Raw genomic sequence first — 26,655 nt, 5'->3', positions numbered from 1 at the left:
TTGTTTTAAGAGGTCATGTCATTTTTTTCTGAGGAAGAATTTTTCTGACCACTCTTCTCCACAGAAGCTTCTTGGGCATCCTCTTAACCCATATTCACTATGTTCCCTTGACCACATGTATATGAGATCTTGGTGAGCATTCCTAGTATTCTTGGTGACCCTTTCTTGCCCATCATCAATACTGTCAGTATGGTATTTGTTGAAGACCTAGTTTTCTTGGCTTTAGAGTATTAAGCTGTTTGGCCATTTGTCTGTAGAGTGACTGTCTTCCATGTCTGAGCTCCTTTATCACATATTATCAGTGGCTTAAAGTATAGCCATTCATTCACCGTGTGGTTCTTGAGTTCACAGGCGAGACATTGAAGGAAATATAAAGAAAAAAATGTGCACATTGCTCTTCTAGAACTTATCATGTGGGGAACATGAGAAATGTACACAGTCGACAGTAACAATGCTGAAATATGCTAAGGGTGGTGGTGAAGGTGATGTGCTCTGCAGTCAGACCTCAGTTTAAGATCTATGTCAGTGACTAGTTAGGGGCAAACTACTTAATATCATCAAACCTCAGGTTCCTCATGTGTAAAAGTAGGATAAAAACAGCATCGACTTCATGTCCTGTTGTGAAGATTAAACATGAGAATCTATGCCAGCGCCTAGCCCAGGACCTGACTCATAGTAAGGATATTGTTCTTAGCTGCTGTTGCAATCACTATTATTCCAAACCAGGAACTATAAGAGGATGGCAGGACCTTAGGTGGTCAGGAAGTTTTTGTGGAGGATTTCTCAATTTCCCAGGCTGTGTGCGCCAATGAAATATGATAGTGGGTTCCTTCCCATCAAACTTAGTGTGGCATTATTTTCTTTTTGTTAGTTTAGTCTTCATATGTCTGTTAGATTCAGTGAATTTGCTTTAGATTATAATCTTTAAGAGGGCAGGGACAAACTACAAATCGGATGGAGCTGGTTTCTTAGGACTAATGAATGGAAATATTTCTCTGGATAGTAGTTAGGATACTCAAAAAGTCAGGACTCCAAGGAGTTATATGGGATGAAGATACAAAAAGATTCAAGAAGAATATTCACTTTTGTTCATATTCATTCCTTATTGCAAAATCTCAAACAGTTCTCCATTGTTCTATAGAATGAAGCCGACCTCACGGCATGGCTTTTGAGGCCCTTTGTGGGCTGCTCCTACCTCCCTTCCCCACCTTGTCCCATTGCTCCCTGTCTGCATGGCTCTGGCATTGAATTCTCCACTCCATGCCGTACACTGCTTTCTCTACTCTGAGTTTCCATTACCTTCTCTCACCCTCTTGTCAGCCCCACTAGTTGAATTCCCACCGATCCCTCAAGACCCAACTCAGTGTCATCAGAGTCAGACGACTCTTCCATCTGGAAGTTGTCAGCCTTAATGTTTTCATAGCGCTGTTACTGTTTGTATGTTTGTTTGTTTCATTTTTGCCATTTTTGTGAAGACTATTACACTTGTCCTTATATTTCAGCTATTATTTATTTTTCTGTTCTCTATTTTGAGCTGGCTGTGAGCAAGTGTGATTACAGGTTCCTCGTACTTGCTTGGCACTTTGACGGTATCTGATGAACAGTTATTTCGTTGAATTAATTGTGCAGTAAGTTGTTAAGGGAGAAGGTATGGAAGACTGAAGCACGTTCCTTATCTCTGGTGATGGTGTCAGGGAAGACACCTATTCTGTTCTTCCATGCATTGCTAGCTCTCTAATGATGCAGATACACTGGGCTGTGAGCATTTGATCAGGTGGTATTTCTTGGCTTATAGCAGCTGTCTTGTGTAGAAGCAAACAGAGTGCCATGGAGAAGCAGATATTTTATAAATGCTTTATGATTCACTCTTAAAATTCACTTCATAGTGATCTATTGAGTAACTACTTTGTACTGCATCTGCCAGGGACTGTCCTAAGCATTGAGGGTAAAAGAGCTAACACAATGAACAAAGATCTCTGCCCCTGTGGAGTTTACATTCTAGGAGATAGGGGTGGAGTAGAAAATAAGAAAAGGAAAGAAGTTGGGAGGGCGCCTGGGTGGCTCAGTTGGTTAAGCGACTGCCTTCGGCTCAGGTCATGATCCTGGAGTCCCTGTATCGAGTCCCGCATCGGGCTCCCTGCTCAGCAGGGAGTCTGCTTCTCCCTCTGACCTTCCTCTCTCTCATGCTCTCTACCATTCTCTCTTTCTCTCAATAAATAAATAAAAATCTTTAAAAAAAAAAAAGAAAGAAAGAAGTAAAATATATGGTTTATTAGATGGTGATGAGTGATATACAGAAAAATAAATCAGAAAAAAGGGTAGGGAGTTGCTGGGGGAGATGGGCTGGTGTCTTAGTCTATTGAGTCTGCTTTAACAAAAATCCCGAAGACTAGGTAGCTTATAAACAACGGGAATTTCTTCCTTACAGTTCTAGAGCCTGGAAGTCGCAGATTAGGGTGCCAGCAGGGTTGGGTGAGAGCCTTCTCCAGTCGCAGACTTCCTGTGCTATCCTCACTTGGTGGAAGGGGTGAGGGAGCTCACTGGGGTCTCTTTAATAAGGGCACAGTTTCCATTTGTGTGGGCTCCATCCTCATGACTTAAGCACCTTCTAAAGACCCTCCACCTGATACATCACATGGGGCATTAGGATTTCAACGTAAGAATTTGCGGGGAGCACAAACATTCACACCAAAACAGGGGAGGAGGAATTGAAATCTTAAATAGGATAGAGCCAAGGCCCTTCTTGGAAAGTAGTGTCTGAGCAAAGATCAGCAAGAGATGAGCTAAAGAACTAGATGTCTCAGGAAGAGGCTTCTAGGCAGAGGAAACAACAAGAGCAGAGGGCAGAGGTGGTGTGGCTGGAGTCCTAACCACAGAGCCACACTTAAAGTGAGACATTAGCATCTGTGGAGTCGGCAGCCATTCTGCAGACTTGCTGTTCTAGAATATGCAGACTAGAGAAGGCCTCAATGATCTAGGCAGATTGACCTTCCCCTTCAATTCCACATATGTTTGTTGAACACCTGCTGTGTGTCAGGCGCCATCCTACCTACTTAAAGGACACAATAGTGAAACTTAGATCCTACCTCTAAGTAACTCAGAGTCTAGTGAAAGTGCCACGTACTCCCATACTTTATCAGACGGAATATAAGCAATGTCCCAAGGGGAAATGAAACTGTAGAAGTTCAGAGCAGAGGGAACATGCCCAAGGAAGATCATAGGAAAGGTTGCATGAACGAGGCAGAGCTTCCTGGGGCCTTGAAGCACTGAGTAGAGTTGGAACAGTGACCGTGGCCACTCCCAACAGAGGGAGGCCTGAGGGCAAGGACACTGATTCTTCTAAAGCAAGATCTCTAGTGAAATGACTGCAAATAAGCAGGTTTCTGAAAGCAGGGTCTCGTCCTCTTCCATGATGAAATGATTTCTTCATATTTTAATTGTAATCGATTGAAATGTAACGTAGGGGAACTCATGAGTGCCACCTATGCCAATGGTATTGGGGAAAAAGAATCAGTGGGTCTTTTCCAGGAAGGCTTTCTTATCATTAGGCCAAAGTGCACACCTTTTAGTGCCCTCACCTCGTGCCTTGTTCTATTTATAGATCCCATGCTGTAATAGGCCTGTGCTAGTAACTTGCTGAGAACAGTTAATAGTGGGTCAAATATATTTTGCAAAGAGTTTCCGATCCACAGTTGATGTTCAAATATTGGTATTTCTCTGAGTTAAAGACACCTTTCTCAGCCAGCAAAAGCACTTGTATCAGTAGGGAATAATGAACAAGGAGAGTAATCATTTGGACTGTGCAAAAATCAAAGTTAGACAGTGTACATGAATAGATGGGGATCTTTCCTGGGAAAGCTTTGTCCAGGTCTTAGCTTCCAGTGTTTTTCAGAGTTTTGGGTGAAGGGGCAGATGTTTGGGAACAGAATTATTGTATTCATTTGAACCCCAATTTGGATCTGCCTTGAGGGAGGACCAATCCCAAGGATCCCTCTTGTGCCACATGCTCTGTCAAGCTGATCCCCTCCCTGTTGGAGAAGGGGGATAGCTCTTTAGGAAGTGCGTCAGGAGGCAGCCTTTAAAAATTGCTGTTCACATTAAATTTAATATTCTTTTTCTCTTGCACTGGGAAGCAGTTTAAGCAGAACTAGGAGTCCTTATTTCTAGGGACGGATAGTGAGTAAATTATTTCATTATACCTGGGAAAACTAGTGATTCATACCTCCTTGTCCAATTTTCCTTAGATTAAGTGGAATTCTTCCATAGTTGCCGCTAAGCTAAAAGAAAGTAATATACAGTTTGAGTAGACCCTGTCCTAGTTTATTAGGATTTTTCTCCCTCTTTCTCCCCTTTACCCTCTCTTCTTCCATCTGCCATGTCTTCCTTCTTCTTTGTCCTTCCTTGTTCTTTCCCTGCTAACTCTCTCTTCTCCCCCTCCCTCCCTCCTTGAACCGCAGGCCAGTTACATAGGGCATATGTAGTGCTCTTATCCTATTAACTTGTCATGGACCCAGATGGACTGTAGATCCCTAAAATTATATACAACATTTGGGTTCTATCTACATTCATCAGTTTTTCTGGTGAAAGCATCTATACCTTTTTTTAGATCCTCAAAAGAGTCTGTGATGCCCCCCGCACCTCCAAAAGAGGTTGAGAAACACTCTTCTAAGATTACATAGGAGTCATCTATCTTCAGGACTGAATTTGACTATAGACTTCTCTGAGACACTAGAGCTAAAGAACTTCATGTGGGCTCAGCAACCACAAGTACCAGCCCTTAGAATGTGGGCTTGGCCTTCACAACCACCAGAAAGACATCCTGCATCCAGCTCATTCATTTCTCCCCATGATTAAGGCTGTTAACCATATGCCAGGCAGGGTTTTCTGTTCTACAAAAACAGAGAGAGAGGAAGAGAGAGAGAAAGTTATAAAGAGATAAGCAGAAACATCCAAGTAAAATGTCTGTGGATATTTTTATACTCTGAAGGAAAAAAGCTTATATTTGAATGACCAAATCTTGCGCCTTACCACATGGAAGGTATCTTCATGAGTTACTCTATTTTAGTCATCTTCCTTTATAATTAAATTGAGATGCTAGGTATTCATTTGCTTTGTTCTTCAATTTCAGTCTTCTTCCTAAAGAAGAAACTTAGTAGTGCTGAAGTAAGTCTGTTCAGAGAGAACTAGACATGGCCACTATCCTCCCAGATGATATAGGAACAAAATTAAAACATACATAAAATACCAACAGACTTGGCAAAAAATATACGAGTACTGAAGTGATCTAATGAAGTATTTCTACCACACATGAGCCAAGATAACTTTATTTCAGGTGGAATAAGGAATTGTACCCATGGCTGTTCCAGGTTCTAGAGAGGGTGGGACCAGGGACATAAATAATAATTATCCTCCTTCTGATTAAGCCAGTTGGGCTTCTAGTGCTAACAAGGGCGAGGGTTGGCTGGGTAGGGTGTCTTAGTATGGAGACCCTAAATTTGTGGAGCTGTTTTCATAGGCAGGATTGAATACTATAGTCTGTGAGCTAACGATGAACAGTGCTGCAGGTAAATGTGAAGCCTGGTGGAAGCCAAGACTTGGGGTTTGGGGCGAAACAGATTTTTAGGAAAGCCAGATGATGTTTGGGGGAAGAGCAGAAGAAAATAATGTCGCATGGCTGATGATGCCAGAGCACGGAAGGTGGGCCTGGAAATGGGTCAGTAATACAGGGAGGAAAGGGAAGGTGTGTAACATGCATGGCAAAGAAATAATGGGTTTTGAAAAAAATGGATGAATGGAAACAGAAGAGACCCCGAATAGCCAGAGGAATGTTGAAAAAGAAAAGCAAAGCTGGCGGCATCACAATTCCGGACTTCCAGCTCTATTACAAAGCTGTCATCATCAAGACAGTATGGTACTGGCACAAAAACAGACACATAGATCAATAGAACAGAATAGAGAGCCCAGAAATGGACCCTCAACTCTATGGTCAACTCATCTTTGACAAAGCAGGAAAGAATGTCCAATGGAAAAAAGACAGTCTCTTCAACAAATGGTGTTGGGAAAATTGGACGGCCACATGCAGAAGAATGAAACTGGACCATTTCCTTACACCACACACAAAAATAGACTCCAAATGGTTGAAAGACCTAAACGTGAGACAGGAGTCCATCAAAATCCTAAAGGAGAACACAGGCAGCAACTTCTTCGACCTCAGCCGCAGCAACTTCTTCCTAGAAACATCGCCAAAGGCAAGGGAAGCAAGGGCAAAAATGAACTATTGGGATTTCATCAAGATAAAAAGCTTTTGCACAGCAAAAGAAACAGTCCACAAAACCAAAAGACAACCGACAGAATGGAAGAAAATATTTGCAGATGACATATCAGATAAAGGGCTAGTATCCAAAATCTATAAAGAACTTATCAAACTCAACACGCAAAGAACAAATAATCCAATCAAGAAATGGGCAGAAGACATGAACAGACATTTTTCCAACAAAGACATCCAAATGACCAACAGACACATGAAAAAGTGCTCCACATTGCTTGGCATCAGGGAAATCCAAATCAAAACCTCCATGAGATACCACCTCACACCCGTCAGAATGGCTAAAATTAACAAGTCAGGAAACGACAGATGTTGGCGGGGATGCAGAGAAAGGGGAACCCTCCTACACTGTTGGTGGGAATGCAAGCTGGTGCAGCCACTCTGGAAAACAGTATGGAGGTTCCTCAAACAGTTGAAAATAGAGCTACCATACGATCCAGCAATTGCACTACTGGGTATTTACCCCAAAGATACAAATGTAGGGATCCGAAGGGGTACGTGCACCCCAATGTTTATAGCAGCAATGTCCACAATAGCCAAACTGTGGAACAAGCCAAGATGTCCATCAACAGATGAGTGGATAAAGAAGATGTGATATTTATACACAATGGAATATTATGCAGCCATCAAAAGGAATGAGATCTTGCCATTTGCAATGACGTGGATGGAACCGGAGGGTGTTATGCTGAGTGAAATAAGTCAATCAGAGAAAGACATGTATCATATGACCTCACTGATATGAGGAATTCTTAATCTCAGGAAACAAACTGAGGGTTGCTGGAGTGGTGGGGGGGGGTGGGAGGGATGGGGTGCCTGGGTGACAGACATTGGGGAGGGTATGTGCTATGGTGAGCGCTGTGAATTGTGCGAGACTGTTGAATCACAGATCTGTACCTCTGAAACAAATGCAACATATGTTAAGAAAAAAAAAAAGAAGAAGAAGATAGCAGGAGGGGAAGAATGAAGGGGAGTAAGTTGGAGGGGGAGACGAACCATGAGAGATGATGGACTCTGAAAAACAAACTGAGGGTTCTAGAGGGGAGGGGGGGATGGGTTAGCCTGGTGATGGGTATTAAAGAGGGCACATTCTGCGTGGAGCACTGGGTGTTATGCACAAACAATGAATCATGGAACACTACATCAAAAACTAATGATGTAATGTATGGTGATTAACATAAGAGTAAAAAAATTAAAAAAAAATTGGATGAAGCTCACAGCAGGATTAGCACAGTCTCCGGTATTCGGAGTAAAGGATAGGTGACTTGGGTTTGCATTGTGCAGTGTTGAAGACATCTCGACACTGAGATGTTCCAAGGAGGTGAGACCTCAAAGAAAGTCACAGAAAGACAACAAACAGCCATATCTTTGTCACATTTCATTCGGGCTACTGACAAGAGCATCAGTCAGGGCCATTGCAGAGGGTATGGATTCAGGGGTCAGAAAGGAAGTCGTGTTGCTCATCTACCCACAGAGAGGAACTGGGTCCTCTGACGTGGGTGGGCTGCAGACTCAGAGGTGGGGTTGGACAAGCAGAGGAGTGGTTGTCCTCTCTGAGTCCGGCCCCTGGGCTTATGATAGAAGCTCTTTTGCTATTCATCACTGTTCTTGGTATTGCCTTTATTTTCTTTTTCTAACAGGCAAAAAGGATAATGAGGCTTCCCCTTTAAAAAAAGAAAGAAAGAAAGAAAGAATGAATGACATCTTTGTCTGCCTAACCCCTGCAATGCTAGAATGGCAAAAGAACACAATGTGCACATCATCTAGCAATTGAAATTACTTTGGATATTCCCGTGTGAGAGTCCTAACTTTGCTTAAGGAAGAGAAGTATACAGGAGACGTTGTTTTGTGTGTATTAAATGAATCTTTTGAAGTCAACCATGTGTTCCGCAGTTATTTATTTAATTCATACTCTATAAACATGGTATCCTACAGGAGGACCAGAGCTGCTCAATGCAGAACACCTGCTAATCTCTTGAGTCAAATTGCCTAGATTTGAACCTGGACCCTGCCTCTTACTAATGGGGTGAACTTAGGCAAGTTGCTCAACTCTTATGTCTCACTTTCTTGATCTTTAAAATGAAAATAATGATAATAGTACATACCTCATACTGCTGTGGTGGGGATCACATGAATTAATGTGTATTAAATATTTACAACAGAGCCTGGCAATTAGTGAGCACTAAGTAAATATTGTCGCCTTTAAGCAGATTACTGCATAATTAAATATATACTGCATCAGCTGGCTGCTGTAGGAATGACTGGAGAAGGGGAAAGAGGTTCTCTGTATGCAGACACAGAAAGGACATGGAGTTAGGGAGTTGTCCGAGAGAAAGCGTGCTGCTTTCAGAGGTCTGTCTGATACATGCAAACCTTGAGAACAGTGCCTGGCACATCACAATCAAAACATTTCAGCTATTATTCATTGGTCTTAACCTGGGAATCTTTACCTCAGGAACACTGGATTTGAATTCTATACAAATATAGCAAGAGCCAATATTGCACTTTTTGTAGTGGCTAATTATGGGCTCAAAACACATTAATTGACTATAATCACTTTTGGCTAGAGACCTATTTAATCATTGATCTGTTGAAAAGCAATATACGAGGGTGGCAAAGAGAACAGGCTGTGAATCCCAGGTCTGCCCCACACCAGCTGGGCAACTTGGGGTGAGTTATTTAATCTCTTAGGTTCCTTGTCTAGCAAGTGTGGGTAATAGAAGTGCCTGCCATACCTGGCTGCTCTTAGGATTAAATTAATATATGTAAAGCTCTTAGAACAATACTTAGCACATAGTAAACACTCACAGTGGAGTGTTTGCTATTTTTACTATTTTTACCACTTCATCATATCACTCATGACTGAAGGTTATTTCAGGGTCAAGGCTCTCAGGGAGGGGACCATGGACAGACAGGCCTCTAACTTTCATTCCCACATGTGGTGGGCTGTAGTTTAATAGGATTCTGACACATTCAACTCAATTCTTGCCCTTCTCCCAGCCTCCAGAACCCAGCCTTAGCATTTCTTCCTCTAAGAACTTTTTGTATCAAAAATCAGTCAAGATTTGCCAATTCCTTTGAAACATTTCAAAGAGCAAATGTGGTTATCAAACGCTGAGGGATTTAGATGAGGCATACTTTACAAAAATTTCCTTGGTCCCCAGTCCTCTCTCCTGAGACTCTGGTTACACACCATTTACAAAAATTTCCTTTTCACGTTAGCCCTGTTATATAAATAGCAAATGGATATCTAGGTGTATATATCCTATAAGTAGTATTTGCCCCATATGATTTCACTTTTTAAGAATATATACGCACGCACTGTATAAACGTATGTGTATATACATATATAAATATATATATGTATATATAAATATATATATGTACCATATTTGTAAAGATACTGCCTAATCCCAATTTAGAGTTTAACCTTTTTCTTTCCCCTCTTCCCGAGGAATCAGGATCTGTTCAATGCAGTTACTTATGCAGTACACATGGAAATGATTGAGGATGTGCATTGTGCTGTTGCCTCCACATTGGTTTCAATTCTAGCCCCTCTGGGCACCCTGCTGTGTGAGTAGTCTTAGAGTCTAGCCTCATTTCTCACAGCAGCTCCATTTTGTCCTTGGATGGGAAGGACTTGCTCACCACCAGGAGACAGGGGCTTGTTTTTATTTCCTTGCTGATAGTTAAGTGGTGATGCTGAGGAAATGTGCCAGTTGAGTTTGACCTTTGACAGGAAGCTGTTTATAAATAAAATCAGATGATATGGGGGTTGTTCTTCTTCCCCGAGGTATGCACTACTGACCTTATTGGGTGATGTTTTCCTTCTGAAGTGAAACTTAAAAGGCAGGTAAACACAATTTAGGAAAAAAAAAAAAACCCTTTTTTTCAACTCAATATCTGAGCTTCAGGTTTTAGAAACTAGAGAGGGTAGAGTGTATTGACTTTTGTTTTTGTAGTTCAGCCAATAACTCAAACATCTAAGCATAATTCCAATTCTAAGCCATGGTGGCTCTACTGATCTTTTTGCCCAAATAATAAAACTACACAAATAAGGTCACATGGAAAATTGTAATACGTGTTCTGCTCACTCCCTTTCACTCTACCCTTTGTTAACTCCCTGCCTCATAGGTTACATTTGTCATTTTGTTTTCTCTGATTTGATATTTATTTACAGTGAGGAACAGAGGACAAGCCAACACTTAGTAGTTTAGGATGAAAACTCTTTTCTCTAATGTCAACTGCCAATGGAATGCTGTTCTCACCAAACTTCGCACTGGCTGACTTTGTTCATGTGCAGTCAATTATTTTATGATGTAATTGGTAGATCTAATCAGTCGATCTATAAATTTATTGATATGGTTCACAAATGATGGTTTAGAGGAATTATTATGGCAAGGTGTGGCTGTTTTGTTGCAATGGGTTCTGATGTAATGGATTTAGTTTCTTGTTTACACATTCAGCTAGATTGTATAAGTCAGCAATATTGCTGTGTAACAAACCACCCCAAGACTCTAGCTTTAACCACAATCATTTGTTGTTATAGTTCATATGTCTGTGCCTTGGCTGGAGGTTGGCTGCTTCAGGTGGAGGACAGTTGAGTAATTTTCCTAGATTCAGCCAGATTCACTCCCATGTTTAAGGCTGGGAGTTGACTGATCTTGGTCAGGCTCATTTGGGGGGCAAACTCTGTTTTACATGTCTGCCCTCCTTCTCCCGGGGTCAGTAGATTGTCCTGGCACATCCTTTTCATTAGGATGTCGAAAGTACAAGTTGTGCAAGTGCATTTTAAGACTTTACTTGTGTTAGGAAGCTAACATCCCTTAGGCCAAAGCAAGTCATGTAGCCAATCCGAGGTGGGGATTAGTCCACAGTGGGAGGGCACTGCAAAATTGCATGACAATGGACATGGATAGAGGGGTGACTATAGACCTGAAGCCAATTATGCAGTTTATAATAAACACGAAAGTACTCACTGACTCTTGTTGAGTCAAAGGACTCTGAATGGGCCCCCCTTGAGCCACTGGGGCTTCTATCTAATAATAATTACCATCATAAATCATTGTAAAATAGAGCAGGTAGAAGCAGGCCATGTCCATGTGCGATTATCCAGGGACAGTATATCCCAGTACAGGAAATTTAGAAATCATATAAAATCTAAAGAAAAAAAAATGTCATTCATGTTCTGAATTCTTTTCCAGAGATATTTTTACTATTTTGATATACTTCCTTTCAGCCTTTTTTCTGTCACTTTCTTCATTAATAGTATATAAATTAATATCCCGATTTTTTTCTTAATAGTCTATAATAAATCTTTCTTTGCCTTGTTATTAAAAAGACTTTGTATGTGTAATATTACTGTCTGCATAAATGTTCCACATATGGATACATCATAATTTGTTCACCTTGCCCTTGTTCTCTACTATTTTGGTTATTTTCAGTGTTTTGTGATTATAAATAATGCAGCAGTAAGCATATCTGTGCACAAATCCTTATTTACATTTTTAGTTGTTTCTTTGACAGAAAGACTACTGGTTGGAAGTGCAGAGATCTGGGTCTGCCACAATTTCACTGTGTGATCTGGATCTATGTGTCAATTTCCTTGTTATAAAATGATGTATTTGAGCTTGATGGCCTTCAACTTCTTTCCGATTCAAAAATCATCCTCAAGTTAGAGAAGTAAATTACTTTATCGGAGTGGAAGCATAAAGGCAACACCAGTGTTTTGTCCTCAACAAAAGTCACGGGAAGAGAGGCAACTTCCTTGGACTTCTCACTTGGAAGAGTTCAGGGTCTTTGAGAGAGGAGGTTTTGCTTCGTAGTTTTAAGTTTCATTGTTCATCCTTCAGTCTCCATTCCTGATATAGCAATGATTATATATATAATTTTAAAATAGGCTTGTAGGACACTGAGCATTAAGAATATCAACTCTCTTGTCCTATGTTTGAGGATTGCTTAGCTACACTGGAAGAACTGATTGCATTACCTGTCTTCATTTTGTCTTATAGTTTTGTATTGCTTTTTGTTTTTATTTTTTCCTCTATTTTCCCCCTGTGAATTAAGCTTCATTACAGTAGTCATATAAGTGCACAGCCTGGGGATCTGGCCTCATCTCACAATTTCCTGGTGTGACCTTTTCTCAACGATGCCTCCTTACTGTTAATTTTAATATATACTGAGGCTGTATTGCATCTTACTATCTCTCTTCCAGTCCCTGGCAGGGATAAATACTGCTCAGTGTGGACAGGCTGTAAGTGTTGACTTCACAAAGCAAAGGCATCCATATGTCATTGCTGAATAGAGAAAGTGTAATCTGTGTACTCCGTCTCTCCAGCTCTTCCCGGATCTGTCCTGAGTGTGTCTTCCTTGCTGGTAACAGAATTTTGTAGTTCTTAAGCTCATTTTGGGAGAGGCATTAGAATCTTCTCTTGGCTCTTCATCCAGTTGCCTCTCTAAGTTGAGCAGGGTGCCCATCTAGCCAGCAGAATTCTGTGTCAAATATGGTGTGGTCTCTCTCCTCTGGCCGCCATCAAAAGGCCCTTTGTTTCCTCCCCCTCCCCCTCAGCCAGGATGTGGTGTGCACCCCGCAAATGATGGAAATTCTACCATCACACCGTAGCACTCAGCAGCTTTATAGAACAAGTTCCAAAAGCAAAATATCTTCAACCAACCGAAGTCTTGCCCATCTTTACTTTGCCTCAAGAAATAAATCGGGGCTGGGATAATGAATCAAGTCAATTATAAACTAGATTTGGGGGGGGCAAATCATTTTCCTTTGTACATGTGAATCTAATGTTTTCTTGGGTTTTAAGGAAGTTGCTTAGGAAACACAATTTTAGTAATTGTGAACTTTGGTTTTTAGCTTCTATGCCCACTCTTTCCCCATCTCTAGCAGTTCTAAATGATCTTCATGTACCTTTCCTGAAGTAAGCTTGAGTCCAATTCTTGAGTGTAAAATCATTGCCTAATGGGAACGACTTTGCTCTTTTGTACAGTAATGGTTCACTAACCGTGTGTGTGTGTGTGTGTGTGTGTTTAAACATTTTCATAAAGTGAGGAACGTATTTTTGCTTTATTTTAGCTTCATTTTAGTAAACATGGTTTCAGATAAGGAATGCTGACTTGGGGAATTTCTGACTTGTTTTTTTCTTGTTCTACATCTGTTTGCAATCTCCTTGTCTTTTCTTTTCCTGCCCATCTCCCTCCTTTTGGGCTGTGCTTGGCTAGTAGCTCTGAAGTAATTTGGTAAGAAACAGGTGGATGTAAGCTCCTAGAAGAATGTGCATTAAGTGTAGAGGTGCTTCTGTCTGTTCTTATTCCTTTGTCCTGATCCCCAGGCCTGTGATCATCATGAAAGCCAGTAGCGAGCCAAGATCTACACTTGCCAAAATCCAGCTCTTTTCTCTAGATATTTGGTTCCTTTCAGTAAAGGCACATGTTTGTTACAAACTCTGAAGTTTCGCAGAGGGCTAAGTAAAGTTCTGGAGGTCTAGGTCAGGCTTAAGGCATAAGTGGGGTCATAGGGAAACGAAGACAAAAACAGGGAGTGAGAAGAAACTAAAAAAAAGAAAACCAACAAACTGTCCACTGGGAGAAGAATAGAGCCCGCCTCACCCTGGTCCCCAGTCCTCTCCCCCGAGACTCTGGTTACACACCATTTGTTTCTTAATTTTAAATGTACTTATTGGGGCACCTGGGTGGCTCAGCTGGTTGAGCATCCGACTCTTGATTTCAGCTCAGGTCCTGATCTCAGGGTCGTGAGAGCGAGCCCCGTGTTGGGCTCCGCGCTCAGCGGGGAGTCTGCTTGGGATTCTCTCTCCTTCTCCCTCTGCCCCTCTCCTCGCCACGCTCTCTCTCTTTCTCAAATAAATAAATACACCTTTAAAAAGTGTACTTACTTATTTTTAAATAGATGACACAGTCACTTGGTTTGAAAACCAAAAAGTGTAAAGCATCACACATTGAGATTCTCCCTCCTGTCCTGTTGCCTGTCCACCCAGTCTCTTTCCTGCTCTGACCAGGAAGGCAGGTTTCTTTCTTTTGCATGGACCCTTGAGGTTCCTTTAGGCATACATACACTCAAGGCAAATACAAGTATGGATTCATACTCGGCCATTCATTTCTTTATCCATTGATCTCCTCTCTCACATCCTCACTTTATTTCCTCTTATTCTTTGCTCAGTAACTCCTGGTTGGAGCTCTGTTTTTGAGGAGCAAGATCAGTGGTCATTTGTTTTACTTATGTCTGATACCCCTGACCAGATTCATACGTGTGCTTGTCTTCTTCCCATAGATGAAGTGGAAAGTGAGAAATGGTACCTGTCTACAGACTTTCCATCAACAACCATCAAGACAGAGCCAATTACAGAGGAGCCACCCCCAGGACTTGTTCCCTCTGTCACTCTGACCATCACTGCCATCTCCACCCCTTTTGAGAAGGAGGAACCCCCCCTGGAAATGAATACTGGGGTATACTCGCTTTTCTTCCCTACACATACATTGGATCAAAAGACACGGATCCTCATTCTCCAATAAGGCATTTAACCTTTTTTTGGAACTAGTGGCTCTAGATGTTTCCAAATATGTAATTGCATATGTATGTATGTATATATCAAGGTTATGTTGATTTGGGATCAGTATTGATTATACCACTTCCTTTAAAGGCATTGCTCAGAAAACTGGTAACAAGTCTGATTTCATTTTTCCAATGATTGCTGTTATAAAATTAAGATAAATAGATGGATATCCGTGGTTAAAAAAACCCCAAAGTCCCCATGGGATTGATTTTTAGGCCAGTGGAAAGAGAAGGGTTAAATGATAATTTGATCCTTGGCTCGAATGCCGGGGCTGATGGAAGTGTCGGTCCTGTGTAATGTTTTCCCTTCCTTGTGCAGTGTGGAGTTGCCCTGACCCAATTTGGGGATCTCCCACCAACCAACTTTTATTGTATTACACATGGAAAACATACAAAATTGGGCATTTCTTCCTTGTTCGATTCCATGCCTACATGCCTACCCCACCTTCTCTCTGGGTGTTTCTAGTGTCCAGTGATGGACCAGGTATCATATGTGGACATTTTCTTCCAGATGTTGGAAGCCAGACCTGAGTTTCCTGAAGTTCGGAGCCAAAGGTTTATAAACAGTGACTCCACTGATGTTAAGTCAGATCTCCTCTGAGCAAGGTGTCCTATCTACCTGTACCTGTTTAGGAAGAGGTCGCACGGAAGCAGCAGAGCTGCCAAAGCTTTGGCGCACACTCGTTCTTAGCGCTCTTTACAATCCATCTTGGAAAAGATGGGGGACTGTGGACAGAGCCCCTCTGCAGCTGCACTCTAGAATGCCATTCTCGTTCGCTGCCTGGATCTGTTCATTGCACTGGGCTCCTAGAGCGTGTCTTAGTCTCCTTGCCCCACGAGATGTTAGTCCAGTGGACTTTTTAGTATGTAACTAAGAAACGTCAGGGTCTTGGGCCTTGCTGCTCCAGTGGAGCAAGGCCCAAGACCCTGACCTTTCTTGCTGATTTTTATTTTTTTAAACACTGTGTTTGAAATTCTCCCTCTAGGTTGATTCCTTGTGCCAGACCGTTATTCCTAAAATTAAGCTGGAGCCTCATGAAGTGGATCAGTTCCTCAACTTCTCTCCTAAAGAAGGTCTGTCTACTCTCCCTGCCTTCCTTAGCATTCCCAGATATCCATGCATGGAGAAAGGGAATGTGGGAGAAAGTGCTGGGATTAATTTGTACTGTAGGCATCACCTGCTTTCTGAAATAGCTCAGCTCTTTAAAACCTTGATTCTAAGTACAGATGTCGAAAGCTAAATTTTAACTTCCCATCTATGTTATATGCTTAAATCTTTTATCTAAATAGGTGTATGTGCTTAAGACTTTTATGCTAAATCTTGTATTTTACTTTTACTCCCAGCAGGGGTGTTTTTTTTTGTTTGTTTGTTTTTTTTTTCCAAACCTTTCCCAACCTTTATAGTCAGCTATGACTTGGGTGCTGGTGAACAAGGCAAGTGTTGTCTTTCTGGGTGTGAACGTGTGAATCAAGCCCCATTCTCTGTGCTGCTGTGGTGAGCAGTAGAGGCCAAGACACAAACATCCACAAAAGCACCTTGCCCTTTGTAAAGTGAATTCACAATTTGTCTGATCATTCAGTGTGTTTAAATGTTGATTTTAGGCGACAATAGTTACAAGGAGCCTCTTCCCTATTTATAAATTAGTTCATGCATCTCACTGGGCATCTTGCCATCCATTTAGAACAAAATAATGTCATATTCAAAGTTGTCATACTTTTCGCCTTTTCTTTCTCTGTGTCAGTTTCTTTCTGATTTCTCCCTCTTGTTCTCAGATGAAGCCCATAAGTAGGAATCCTGAAAACTGACCCCCCAAGTGTCATAGAGTCGAAGGAAGCTTTCTTTGCTTTTTCTTAAATTGAGATACCCCTGCGTGTCCCCTGTGCTTTAAATTTTGTGGCTTCAGGCCTGCTGTCATCTTCCTTTTTATTTATGTCTTCAGGATGAGGTTAGAAGGACAGTTCAGTAGTGTGGTCAACAAATAAGAAATTCGTATATGCGTTTGTCATAGAAAAGGCCTCTGTGTTATGGTGCATGCTTAATGGATGGGTGTTACAAATGAGCAGTTCTCATGAAAGCATAACCTCCTTCATTCCACTAGAAACGAACTCAGGATGTTATCTGTGACAATTTAATCAGGGTTGGTATTTGCCTTTATTATCAGTAAGAAACAATACATTTTTGAAATTAACAATATCAACTAGAATCCATATAGAGACAATATTTCTTTCCACCGAGTGTTATCCATTAGTGCCTTTCAGCTTACATACTGTTCTCAAGGATTTCCTTTCATTTTCATGAACACTATCAAATACATCTTGCTCTTTTAGTTTATGTTGCAGTATGCTTCAGAAAGTGTCCTAACTGTAACAATGAATGGATCACTGGAGGAGAAACATTTCAAGAGTAAAGTAAGTGGCAGGCAGTCCTTCATTATCCTAGATAAACAGAGAGGAGGAAATTCAATATCCTTGTATGCAGTGGAGCTTCTAGGCAAAGTAGCTTATTGTCCCCAGACCTTTCAAGTAATCTGAGACTAGCATTTCAAATGATATTTAGAAATCTGATACCGAAGCACCAAGAGCGAGGTCAGTAGCTCTTAATAAGCAGGAAAGAGGGGATTCGAGTTTCCCTCACTTCTGTCATGCCATTTCTGTTTTTTTTGTGGAGCACCTTCTGCTTGGAAAGGAGAAAAGTATTAGAATAATTTGGACGGTGCTAAGTGAAAGGGACAAGTAAGCTCTAGGTACACTTGGCTACTGCTCCAGAATATGACAGCACAGTGTGGCAGACAACGGGAGCCCCTAATAGGTTTTGCTCTTGGGTTTGGTTGTTTTGTTTTGTTTTTTTCCCACCATTGTTAAAAGATAAACTGAGGCATATTAAGATTTTTAGGAGTTTATTTGAGCAAAAGTGTATTCAAATTGGCAGTGCCGAACCAGAAGGGGTTAGGAATGTTCCACCAAGGGGAGCTCATGGAGAGACTTTGCTACTTTGCTACTTGGTTAACACTCTCAGGACTCCGTTCTAGGGGGGCACATATTTGAGGCCCCCGGAACTGTTGGCAGAGATGTTGGCACTAGAGATACAAGGATTATTTTAGAATATTCGTTAGCTTGTGGAGTACCCACAGACTCTAAAAAACCCAGGGAGCTCTTTGGCAAGACTTTGTCAGAGAAAAAGGGAAGCATCTAGTGAAAGGTACTATGGTAGAAAAAGAGGAAGAGAGTAAGAGAAGAAAGAGCTGTGTGGTGTGAATAGCAGGGAGGGTGGCTGGAAGGCACATTACTTGTTACCTCGGATATTCAGGTATTTCAAGAGAGAGAGCCACCTGGTCATTGCTTGTCACCTGCAAAGGCAGCTCTGGGTGGGATCTGCTAGGTCAGTTATGCCTCAGAAGACGCTTCCCACCTCAGGCAGTCTCTGGTTACAGGAGAAAAGAAGAGGTCGAAGCCTTTCTGTGGCCCCAAGCACTCCTCCGGCCAAGCTGCAGCTTCTGTGCTAAAGGGCTCAGTTGTCTTGGGTGCCCCTTGGGGGTGTGGGGTGAAAGGCTCACCCAAGGTTATGCCCGTTGGCTCAGTAACAGTGGCTGGCGCTCAAGGCATTTCGGCTTAGCGGGAATAGAAAGGAGGCCAGAAAATGGAGAGCTCTTTTGTCAAAAAGGTTGAGCTCAGAGTGGATTCTCCCTACTGGAGCCCATCCCTGCTGCCCTGGGGATGTGTGATTGGTAACACCGACTGTGGCTCCCTGCTTCCAGCAGACGGCGTGTCTGTGACTCCCTGAGGGGAGGCCAGGGGACTAGGGAGCAGCAAAGCCCACGCGCACATGTACACACACACACACACACACACACACACACACACACACACACACACACACACACACACACACACTTCTTTTCTAGTGTCTGCCTACCTATCTACAGATGGATTTAGAATTTTCTGAAGGAAGAATGTCTGGTGTCTTGCCTACAGGCCCTACCATGCACATTCCTTCAGAAACAAATGAGCTTTTCTCAAAGTAGCCATTGGAATTGCTCTTGGGCCCCAAGTTTTGCAATTTTTTTTTTTAAAGTACCTAATCCATTAACATGGTTTACAAGTCAAACAATATAAATGATATGAAGTGAATACAATGAGAAGTTATGCCGGCACTACCACAGTCTACCCTAATTTCCCCCGCCCCCAAGAGGTCATAATTTTATTAATTTGTTTTATCTTTTTCTTTTTTTAAAGATTTTATTTATTTATTTACTTATTCATTTATTTTTCATTTTTTTATCTGACAGACGGAGACACAGCGAGAGAGGGAACACAAGCGGGGGAGTGGGAGAGGGAGAAGCAGGTTCCCACTGAGCAGGGAGCCCGGTGTGGGGCTCGATCCCAGGGCCCCGGGATCACGACCTGAGCCGAAGGCAGACGCCCAATGACTGAGGCACCCAGGCAGCCCAATTTTATTAATTTCTTATATATTTCCCAGTATTTCTTTATGCAGAGACAAGCAAATATGAGTCTGTATTCACCTCCGCTCCTCTTTCCTACAAGAGGAGGGCTGCTTTATACACGGTTCTGTACCTTGATGCCCCCCTCCCCCAACAATATCTGTCGGAGATCTTTCCAAATCAGCACATGCAGAATCTTCATCCCTTTGTTCGGCTGACCTGAGTTCAGCCGTGTGGACGTCCAGCTGTTTAACTGCCCCTGAGTCCCGCTTCGTTGCTGTCTGATGGATGAAATCCGCTTTCTTTCCCTCAGCCTCCGTGGAACACTTGCACTTACCTCCCACCCCTCCCAGCAGCCACAGCAGTGACTCAGAGGGCAGCCTGAGCCCCAACCCGCGCCTGCACCCCTTTGGCCTGCCTCAGACCCACAGCCCCGCCAGAGCCGTGGCCCGGGCCCCCTCGGCCCTGTCCAGCTCTCCTCTCCTCACAGCGCCTCACGTGAGTATTCTGAGGGCAGCTCGGGGCTTGAACCCTTTCCCTTGGGTTACTTGGAGCTTCACTAGGAGTGGGTGCCCTTCAAGGCCACTTGACTTTTGTTCTTGTAAGGAGGTCTTAGGTTTAATTGCTAAAACAGGGTGCTAGCCATCTTAAAGAACATTATTTTAAGACCTGCCTATAACCTCACCAGGTTTAACACAGTCTTCTTCCTTTTCCTGTGCACATTCCAGTTACTACTTGTATGTTTTATTTTACACAGCCAGAAACATGAGGGGTAAAAATGTTGTGTTGCCTTCCTCCTCAAAATCATGCCCCAAATACTTACCATCAGTTTAGATGATCCTATGGCCTAAAATAGGAAATAACTTGTTTTTCAAATAAACAATCTTTGATGAACTCAAAACTTTGAGATTAACTGTTTTGTTTTTGAAAGCTCAAGAATATAGTTTAACCCTTTTTTCCTGTGGTACGACTCCCAATGCAGAAACTCAAGTTAGAGCATGAGTCATCCTTAAGGGCACCTTTTTCCAAATAAAAATAGGGACAGATAATTAACATTTTACTGTTCTGAAGAGTTCATTGATTTCTGTGAAATTTGAAAAATCATAAAATTATTATCAACCTTACTGAATTTATATCACATAGAGAAAATTTGAATGAGATATTTAAAAATTCTATAAGAACCATCTGTCAATTAATATAATTTTGACGATTTAAAGTCAGTGTGTCCCAGAGTTCTGGATCTGTGGCCATGTTAGGAAATCCTCCCAATGTCACATCCCCATAGTGTGTTCTTTGTGTTTCTCAATTAGCTCTAGGTATCAAATCTGAATACCTCTACTCAGTACTAGGCGCCTTGACCCTTCCCTATTTCAAGAACTTATCCATTCTAGACAGAGTAGCATCTTCAAGTGCTTTTCAGAATACGGCCTTTGGCTTGGAATGCCCTCCTCTCTATGGGAATCATCCCCTTCCTTTCAAAAGGCCCAATGCAAGTGTCCTCTCCTACCCTAAGCCTTTCCTTATCACACACACTCATGTGTCTCTTTCCCCAGATTGTGAATGCACCTTGAGTTGATATTACAGTGTAGCATTTAATTGCCCTCAGCCTTTCATGTGTATTAATTCAGTCTCAATCTTGATCACAAGCTATGACTCGAGAGATGCAGTTTGTTTTGAGTGTTCCGTGACATTTACTGTGGGGCTCAAATGTAGTCAGCGCTCAGCTTCTTTGACTATGTATTAAACACATCATTCTATTACGGCCTGAATGAGATGAGCTACAGTCCTCTTCTTCACTGATGATGGACCATCTGGGACTGTTGCAAGCCAGAGACTTCCATTGGATGTGCCTGTAGGTGTATTTCTGGGAGCCCAGGCCCCTTAGCTGTCAGTGGGGGACAAGAAGTGACCCCTGGTGTGTGGAGAGCATCTTGCAAAATTGTGTTTTCATAGAACAAGGAAACTCTTTCATCAACAGAGCTCCAAGTGAATCCGCCATCACTCCAAGGCCATGAAATCTCAAGAGATGTGGGAAATGAATCCTGTAATGTTACTTTTGATGTTTTAGCCAGTGGGGTACCTTCTGGGAACTGATGGGTGGAGGTTTCTTCACCCTTTCCCTTGAATGATAATCCTTGGGTTGTAACCTTCACATGAGAGTGTGTTCTCTGTCTTTGTTTCCCCTTCAAACTACTCATCTCTCACCAGAAGCAGACGAGCATCCTTTTCTCTCAGACATTGCCAAGTTTCTTGAATATGCCCAGTTGTTCTGCTTTGACCCTTTTTCTGCCCCTTGATCTGCACAGAAACTTCAAGGATCAGGCCCACTGGTCCTGACAGAAGAGGAGAAGAGGACCCTGATCGCCGAGGGCTATCCCATCCCCACCAAATTGCCTCTAACAAAATCAGAGGAGAAGGCTCTGAAGAAAATTCGGAGGAAAATCAAGAACAAGGTGAGCCCTTCAAATCTAGTTGGTTCTATGAACAGAGACCATGACCAGAATTAAGCCTGCGTGCCCCCACTCCCCCTCTTCCCAGTGGCCAACACTGGCCCATCTCATGGCCGGGGGGGTAGGGGGACAAGGCTCAGCCTTGCCCTTCCCCTCAGTGGTGACTGTGTTCTTCCAGTCCCTCTGCCCATCCTCTGGGTCAGTGGGTCCCAAACTGGGGGTGCATACTCCTTGGTGCCCAAGGGGATCCATTCAGCGCTGACAGGAAAACATTAGAACTCCTCCCAAACTGGGGGTGCATACTCCTTGGTGCCCAAGGGGATCCATTCAGCGCTGACAGGAAAACATTAGAACTCCCATTACTTTTTTTTATCTCAGCCTTTTAAGTTTCTGTTTTATGATGTACACAGTATTTCCTTCTAGTGGGCATGTACATAATTTATAAATAAATATAAATGCATTATGGGTGTTTAATTTTTTTCTTTACTAGGTTTTTGATTAAAAAAAAAATTCTCTAGTCTATTGTTGTATACCTGGATTCAGGAGTCTCCTAGCCCTAGGTCCCTACGCTGCAAATCAGGACTGGTGAGGCCGAGGGGCATGGCTAGGGCACAGACAGGCCAGAAGGCAGGAGGCAGAGAAAGAAAGAAGAGTTCAGTTACCACTTTTGGTCCATGTGCAGAACCAGTAGGGGGCTTATGTCTGACCAAGCCCAACCCTCTCTGTGTATAAGTTATAGTTGAGCCAACGGAGGCCCACAGAGTTGAAATCATTTATCTAAGACCACACAGATGGTTTGTGACCCACGTGTTCTGTTCTGACTCAGGCCTGCCATGCTTCCCACGTGGGGCCCAGTTTGGTGAACTAGCAGTGACCACACAGGCTGGTTGGAACCAGGGAGGTCAGAAGAGGTGACTCACAGATGAGCCAGCAGGTTATCTAAATGAAGAGTGGCCACAGAAATGAGCAGGACCCTGGTGATTTGTGTGCTAACAGACTCCTCTCTTCCACGTACACATAACTGACTTAGGAGATGGCAGGAAGTTAATCCTTTCTCCTCCCCTTCTTTCTCAGATTTCTGCCCAGGAAAGTAGGAGAAAGAAGAAAGAATACATGGACAGCTTGGAGAAAAAGTAAGGCCTCTGTGAGACTGGGTGTGTTTATTGGGGAGTCTGCATAGGGAAACGGGAGTGAGCGAAGCTTCTGTTTTCCAGAAGTAGAAGTTCATTCTGGCCACCGTTAAAGCCCGTTGGTTCATCAGCTATGTTTTGCCTGCCACCTAGTGGTTTTTAGAGGGGAGCCCTTATAAGTATGTCCTTAAGTAAAAAATACACTCTATCTTAGCAGGCATTGGTACCACACCATTTCTAACCAGAGTAAGTCCTCAAAGGCTTCCTTTCAAACAAGTGCAAATAGTAACATTCGTTCCTGTTCCTGGAACTCTGCTCAGAGGAGAGGCACTGTTTCAGCCAAAGGGAGCAGTGCTAATTAATCCCTCACACCCTAGAGAAGGAGCGCTCGCAGTACAGTGAGTCGGGCTGGTGCCGACTGGTGGTACATTCCGTCTACTATAATTCATGATGCAGCCTAGCAACTTCCCACAAAAACACTCAAAGGCACCTTTTGTTCTGAATAGTCCAAAATATCCGGAGGGCTAGTAGAAAAACATGAATGAAATGCAATTTTGTCTTAGCCTTAGAATATAGTTCTCTGGCTGGCCAACGAGTATCATTTAAGATGGAAATGAGGCCCCCAACCCAGAAATGAATCTTCCCACGTGTCTGGGGAGAGGAGTGGATCCTGGCTGGTTGTTGACATTCCTACTGAAAGTTCGTGTCTCTACATCCTAGTTTAGGTCTTGGTACTTGAGCATGAAGTAGTCCCGTTCCGTTCCATTATCTTCTGTAGGCTTCAGGGTCAAGATGGTCTTGGAGGCTTGCATGCTCCTGCAGCTGGATTCCTTGGCTTGAGGTGCTGGGTTTTTGTCCTCCCCTATTGTTTATCCCAAGCCCTTTGGCTTCCTATCAGTCCTTCTGGCCAAGACTACAGCCAGCAGCATCCAGACCCCCATAGTATGGGGGACATGAATGATGGGCACTGAGAGCAATAGGGATGAGGTGAAAGAAATCGAGGTTGGAACACCCTGGAAGGACTTTGCATTTTGTACCATCCCTATTCATTTTCTGGTCCTGGGGCATGTGTTACTCATCTCTCTCTCTCTCTCTCTCTCTCTTTTTCTTTTGTCTTCTTACCTTTCTCCCCAATTCAGGCTGGCCAGGTTCTCTCCCTCATTTCCCTAGAGTAGCTGATGCCCAGTCCTCCTTCTCCAAACCCCACCTGCCTCCACCCTAGCTCCTGGCTTCGCATTTGCTCAAGTGATACAACTAATTTTCTTCTCTCTTGCTCCTCTGTAGGGTGGAGTCTTGTTCAACTGAGAACTTGGAGCTTCGGAAGAAGGTAGAGGTTCTGGAGAACACTAACAGGTGAGTGTCGCTGGAGTAAGGAGCTGTTCAAACTGCCTAATGGAAGGTGGGAGAAAAGGGGGGACAGATCCAGGACCAGAGTGGGAGGAAAGTGGAGGACAGCAGAGATGTGCAAAGGTGCTCGGGACGGCCATACTCCACCCGCCTGTTCCTGCCACACACGTGCGCTTGCACACGCACTCACACACACGCACACACAAACACACACACACACACGTTCTTTACTTTTCCTAAAATACATGGCATCAAGCTTGGAGGAGAGTAAGGATGGTAAGTTTGATTCTTCTGAAAATGACATTCAACTTTAGAGGTGGACAGGGAGGGACTGGCCTCTTCATCGTCACCCAATTTTAGTAACAAATGGTGTTTATTCACGAAAAGAAAAGAGACCAGGTTTGCTTTTTAAATTACTGCTTATAAAAATTAATGACATTTCAAACCCATTTTAAAAAAGTAACTATAGGACAGAGTGAGTTAACGGGCTCTTCTAGCACTTTCTTGCCAGGTATTGTTTTTAGTACATCACAGATATTAACTCCTTTAACCTTCCAACAGCCCTATGAGGTGAGCCTATTAATATCCCCATTATATAGAGGAGATCACTGAGGCTCAGAATGGTTAGGTGATTTGCCCAAGGTCACACAGTAAATGCTAGAGCTGCATTTGAATGCAGGCAATCTGACTCTGGAGCCTCAATATAGGAGAAACATATTGAGTATTATCCTGGGTAATATGCAGATATGGGGTTGAGGTATATGGTTAAGAAAAAGGGGGGTAAGGTATAGGATTAAGAGTTGGGGAGTTTAATCCAGAATTCGTGTGTGTGTGTGTGTGTGTGTGTGCGCGCACAGCGCCTACTTATGCTTTAAAAATTAAAATGTTCATTAGTGAGGGGATCCTCTTGCCCTTAGTTGTTATAGATCCAACAATGCAAGCCCAGAAAAATAGACTTTTAGGTAAGAAAAATATTATTTAATCATTTTAAGTCTTAGCATTAATGCCTAATAATAATTTTGCAGTTGTTAAGGGATCAGGTTAAATATATTTGGCTGTCATTTGATAATAACATTAAATTTGGCTTCCATCTTCATGGTTTGATGCTCAGGCAGCAGGCTTTTCTTCTCATAAGTTAAAACTACCATCAGTGGGAACATTGGACATAGTAACCCCACTGGGCTTCCCTCTGCATTTCTGGGAATGTCTGTGCTCAAATAGCAGGTCAGGTGCTCCGCTGACAGATGGCAGAAGAAGTAAACACCACCAGCCTGAGGTGCTCTCACCTTAATCCCCTGCGGTAAAGGAGGCAGTTTCCAATACCGCTTTAGGATTCTAGTTTCCTGGTTCCCTGTAGTTAATGGTCTCCCGAGGCTTTGCCCCTTCTCACTTCCAACTTCACTCCTGCCCTAGTGGATCTCTGGGTCCTGAACCCCGACCAGAGTCTGTGTCCATCTTGTTAGCATCCTGAATGCCCATCCTAGCACTTGGCATTGCAGAAGCCCTGTGCCCCATGATCAGGAGTGGGACAAATCTACACCATGAATTGGTGAAAAGGGAAAGAGGAATTTATTCAAGATAACCTTGGAGTTTGGTCCCAGTTCCTCCTTGTCTCGGGGTGCTGGGTGCCAGGTCTTCTCTCAATCACACGGGGGCAGCAGAGGTGCAGTACGGACTGTGCTTGGGGGAACTGGCTGCTTGTGATTAAAAGTGCTCTGCTTCCCCGCCTCTCCTGGGAAAGGCCTCTCCTCCCCTCTCCAGGCTGACCGTGCTGTATCATATTTTTTAAAAAAGAAGGAGCGGGAGAAGCAGACTCCCCCTGAGCAGGGACTTGATCCCAGGACCCTGAGATCACCACTTGAGCCAAAGGCAGACGCTTAACCAACTGAGCCACCCAGGCTCCCCCATATTTTTTAAACTTAAAAAAAAAAACCCACACATGTAATATATTCCTCATTGCAGAAAAAATCAGAAACTGCAGTTAAAAAAATTGCAATATTTTCACTCAGAGATGTTCATATTTTGTAATATTTTATACATATGTATTTATATATATATATATACACATCCTCTTTTGTTAAGAACTTTTTCCGTTTAAAAGAATGCACTGGACATATTTTCATATCAGTGTATTTCTACAGAATCCTTATTTCTATCAGAATCTGATAAAGAGCTATCACGTGAGGAACACTGACATAAGGTACATCTGATCCTGTGTAACAACGTGTTTTGCCAATTATTTTCATCTTTTTTTTTTTTAAGATTTATTTATTTATTTATTTATTTGGCAGAGAGAGACACAGCGAGAGAGGGAACACAAGCAGGGGGCGTGGGAGAGGGAGAAGCAGGTTTCCTGCGGAGCAGGGAGCCCGATGTGGGGCTCGATCCC

The 26,655-nt window shown here is 42.8% G+C and overlaps 1 protein-coding gene across 2 annotated transcripts in view; it reads left to right on the top strand.

Moving 5' to 3' along the window:
- Positions 1 to 26,655, top strand: part of CREB3L2 (cAMP responsive element binding protein 3 like 2) — a 109,570-nt gene that overhangs the window by 64,097 nt on the left and 18,818 nt on the right. For both annotated transcript variants that reach the window (XM_028106362.2, XM_028106361.2), the window contains exons 3-8: positions 14,619 to 14,794; positions 15,887 to 15,974; positions 19,653 to 19,837; positions 21,646 to 21,792; positions 22,864 to 22,922; positions 24,204 to 24,272. In XM_028106362.2, the coding sequence (XP_027962163.1) occupies positions 14,619 to 14,794; positions 15,887 to 15,974; positions 19,653 to 19,837; positions 21,646 to 21,792; positions 22,864 to 22,922; positions 24,204 to 24,272 (724 nt within the window). The remainder of the gene's footprint in view (positions 1 to 14,618; positions 14,795 to 15,886; positions 15,975 to 19,652; positions 19,838 to 21,645; positions 21,793 to 22,863; positions 22,923 to 24,203; positions 24,273 to 26,655) is intronic.

This window comes from Eumetopias jubatus, unplaced genomic scaffold, assembly GCF_037043125.1.
Source record: "Eumetopias jubatus isolate StellerSeaLion01/CBP00866 unplaced genomic scaffold, mEumJub1_p1.0 scaffold_14, whole genome shotgun sequence".
Taxonomy (NCBI): Eukaryota; Metazoa; Chordata; class Mammalia; order Carnivora; family Otariidae; genus Eumetopias; species Eumetopias jubatus.
This window is presented reverse-complemented; position numbering and strand designations above follow the sequence as displayed.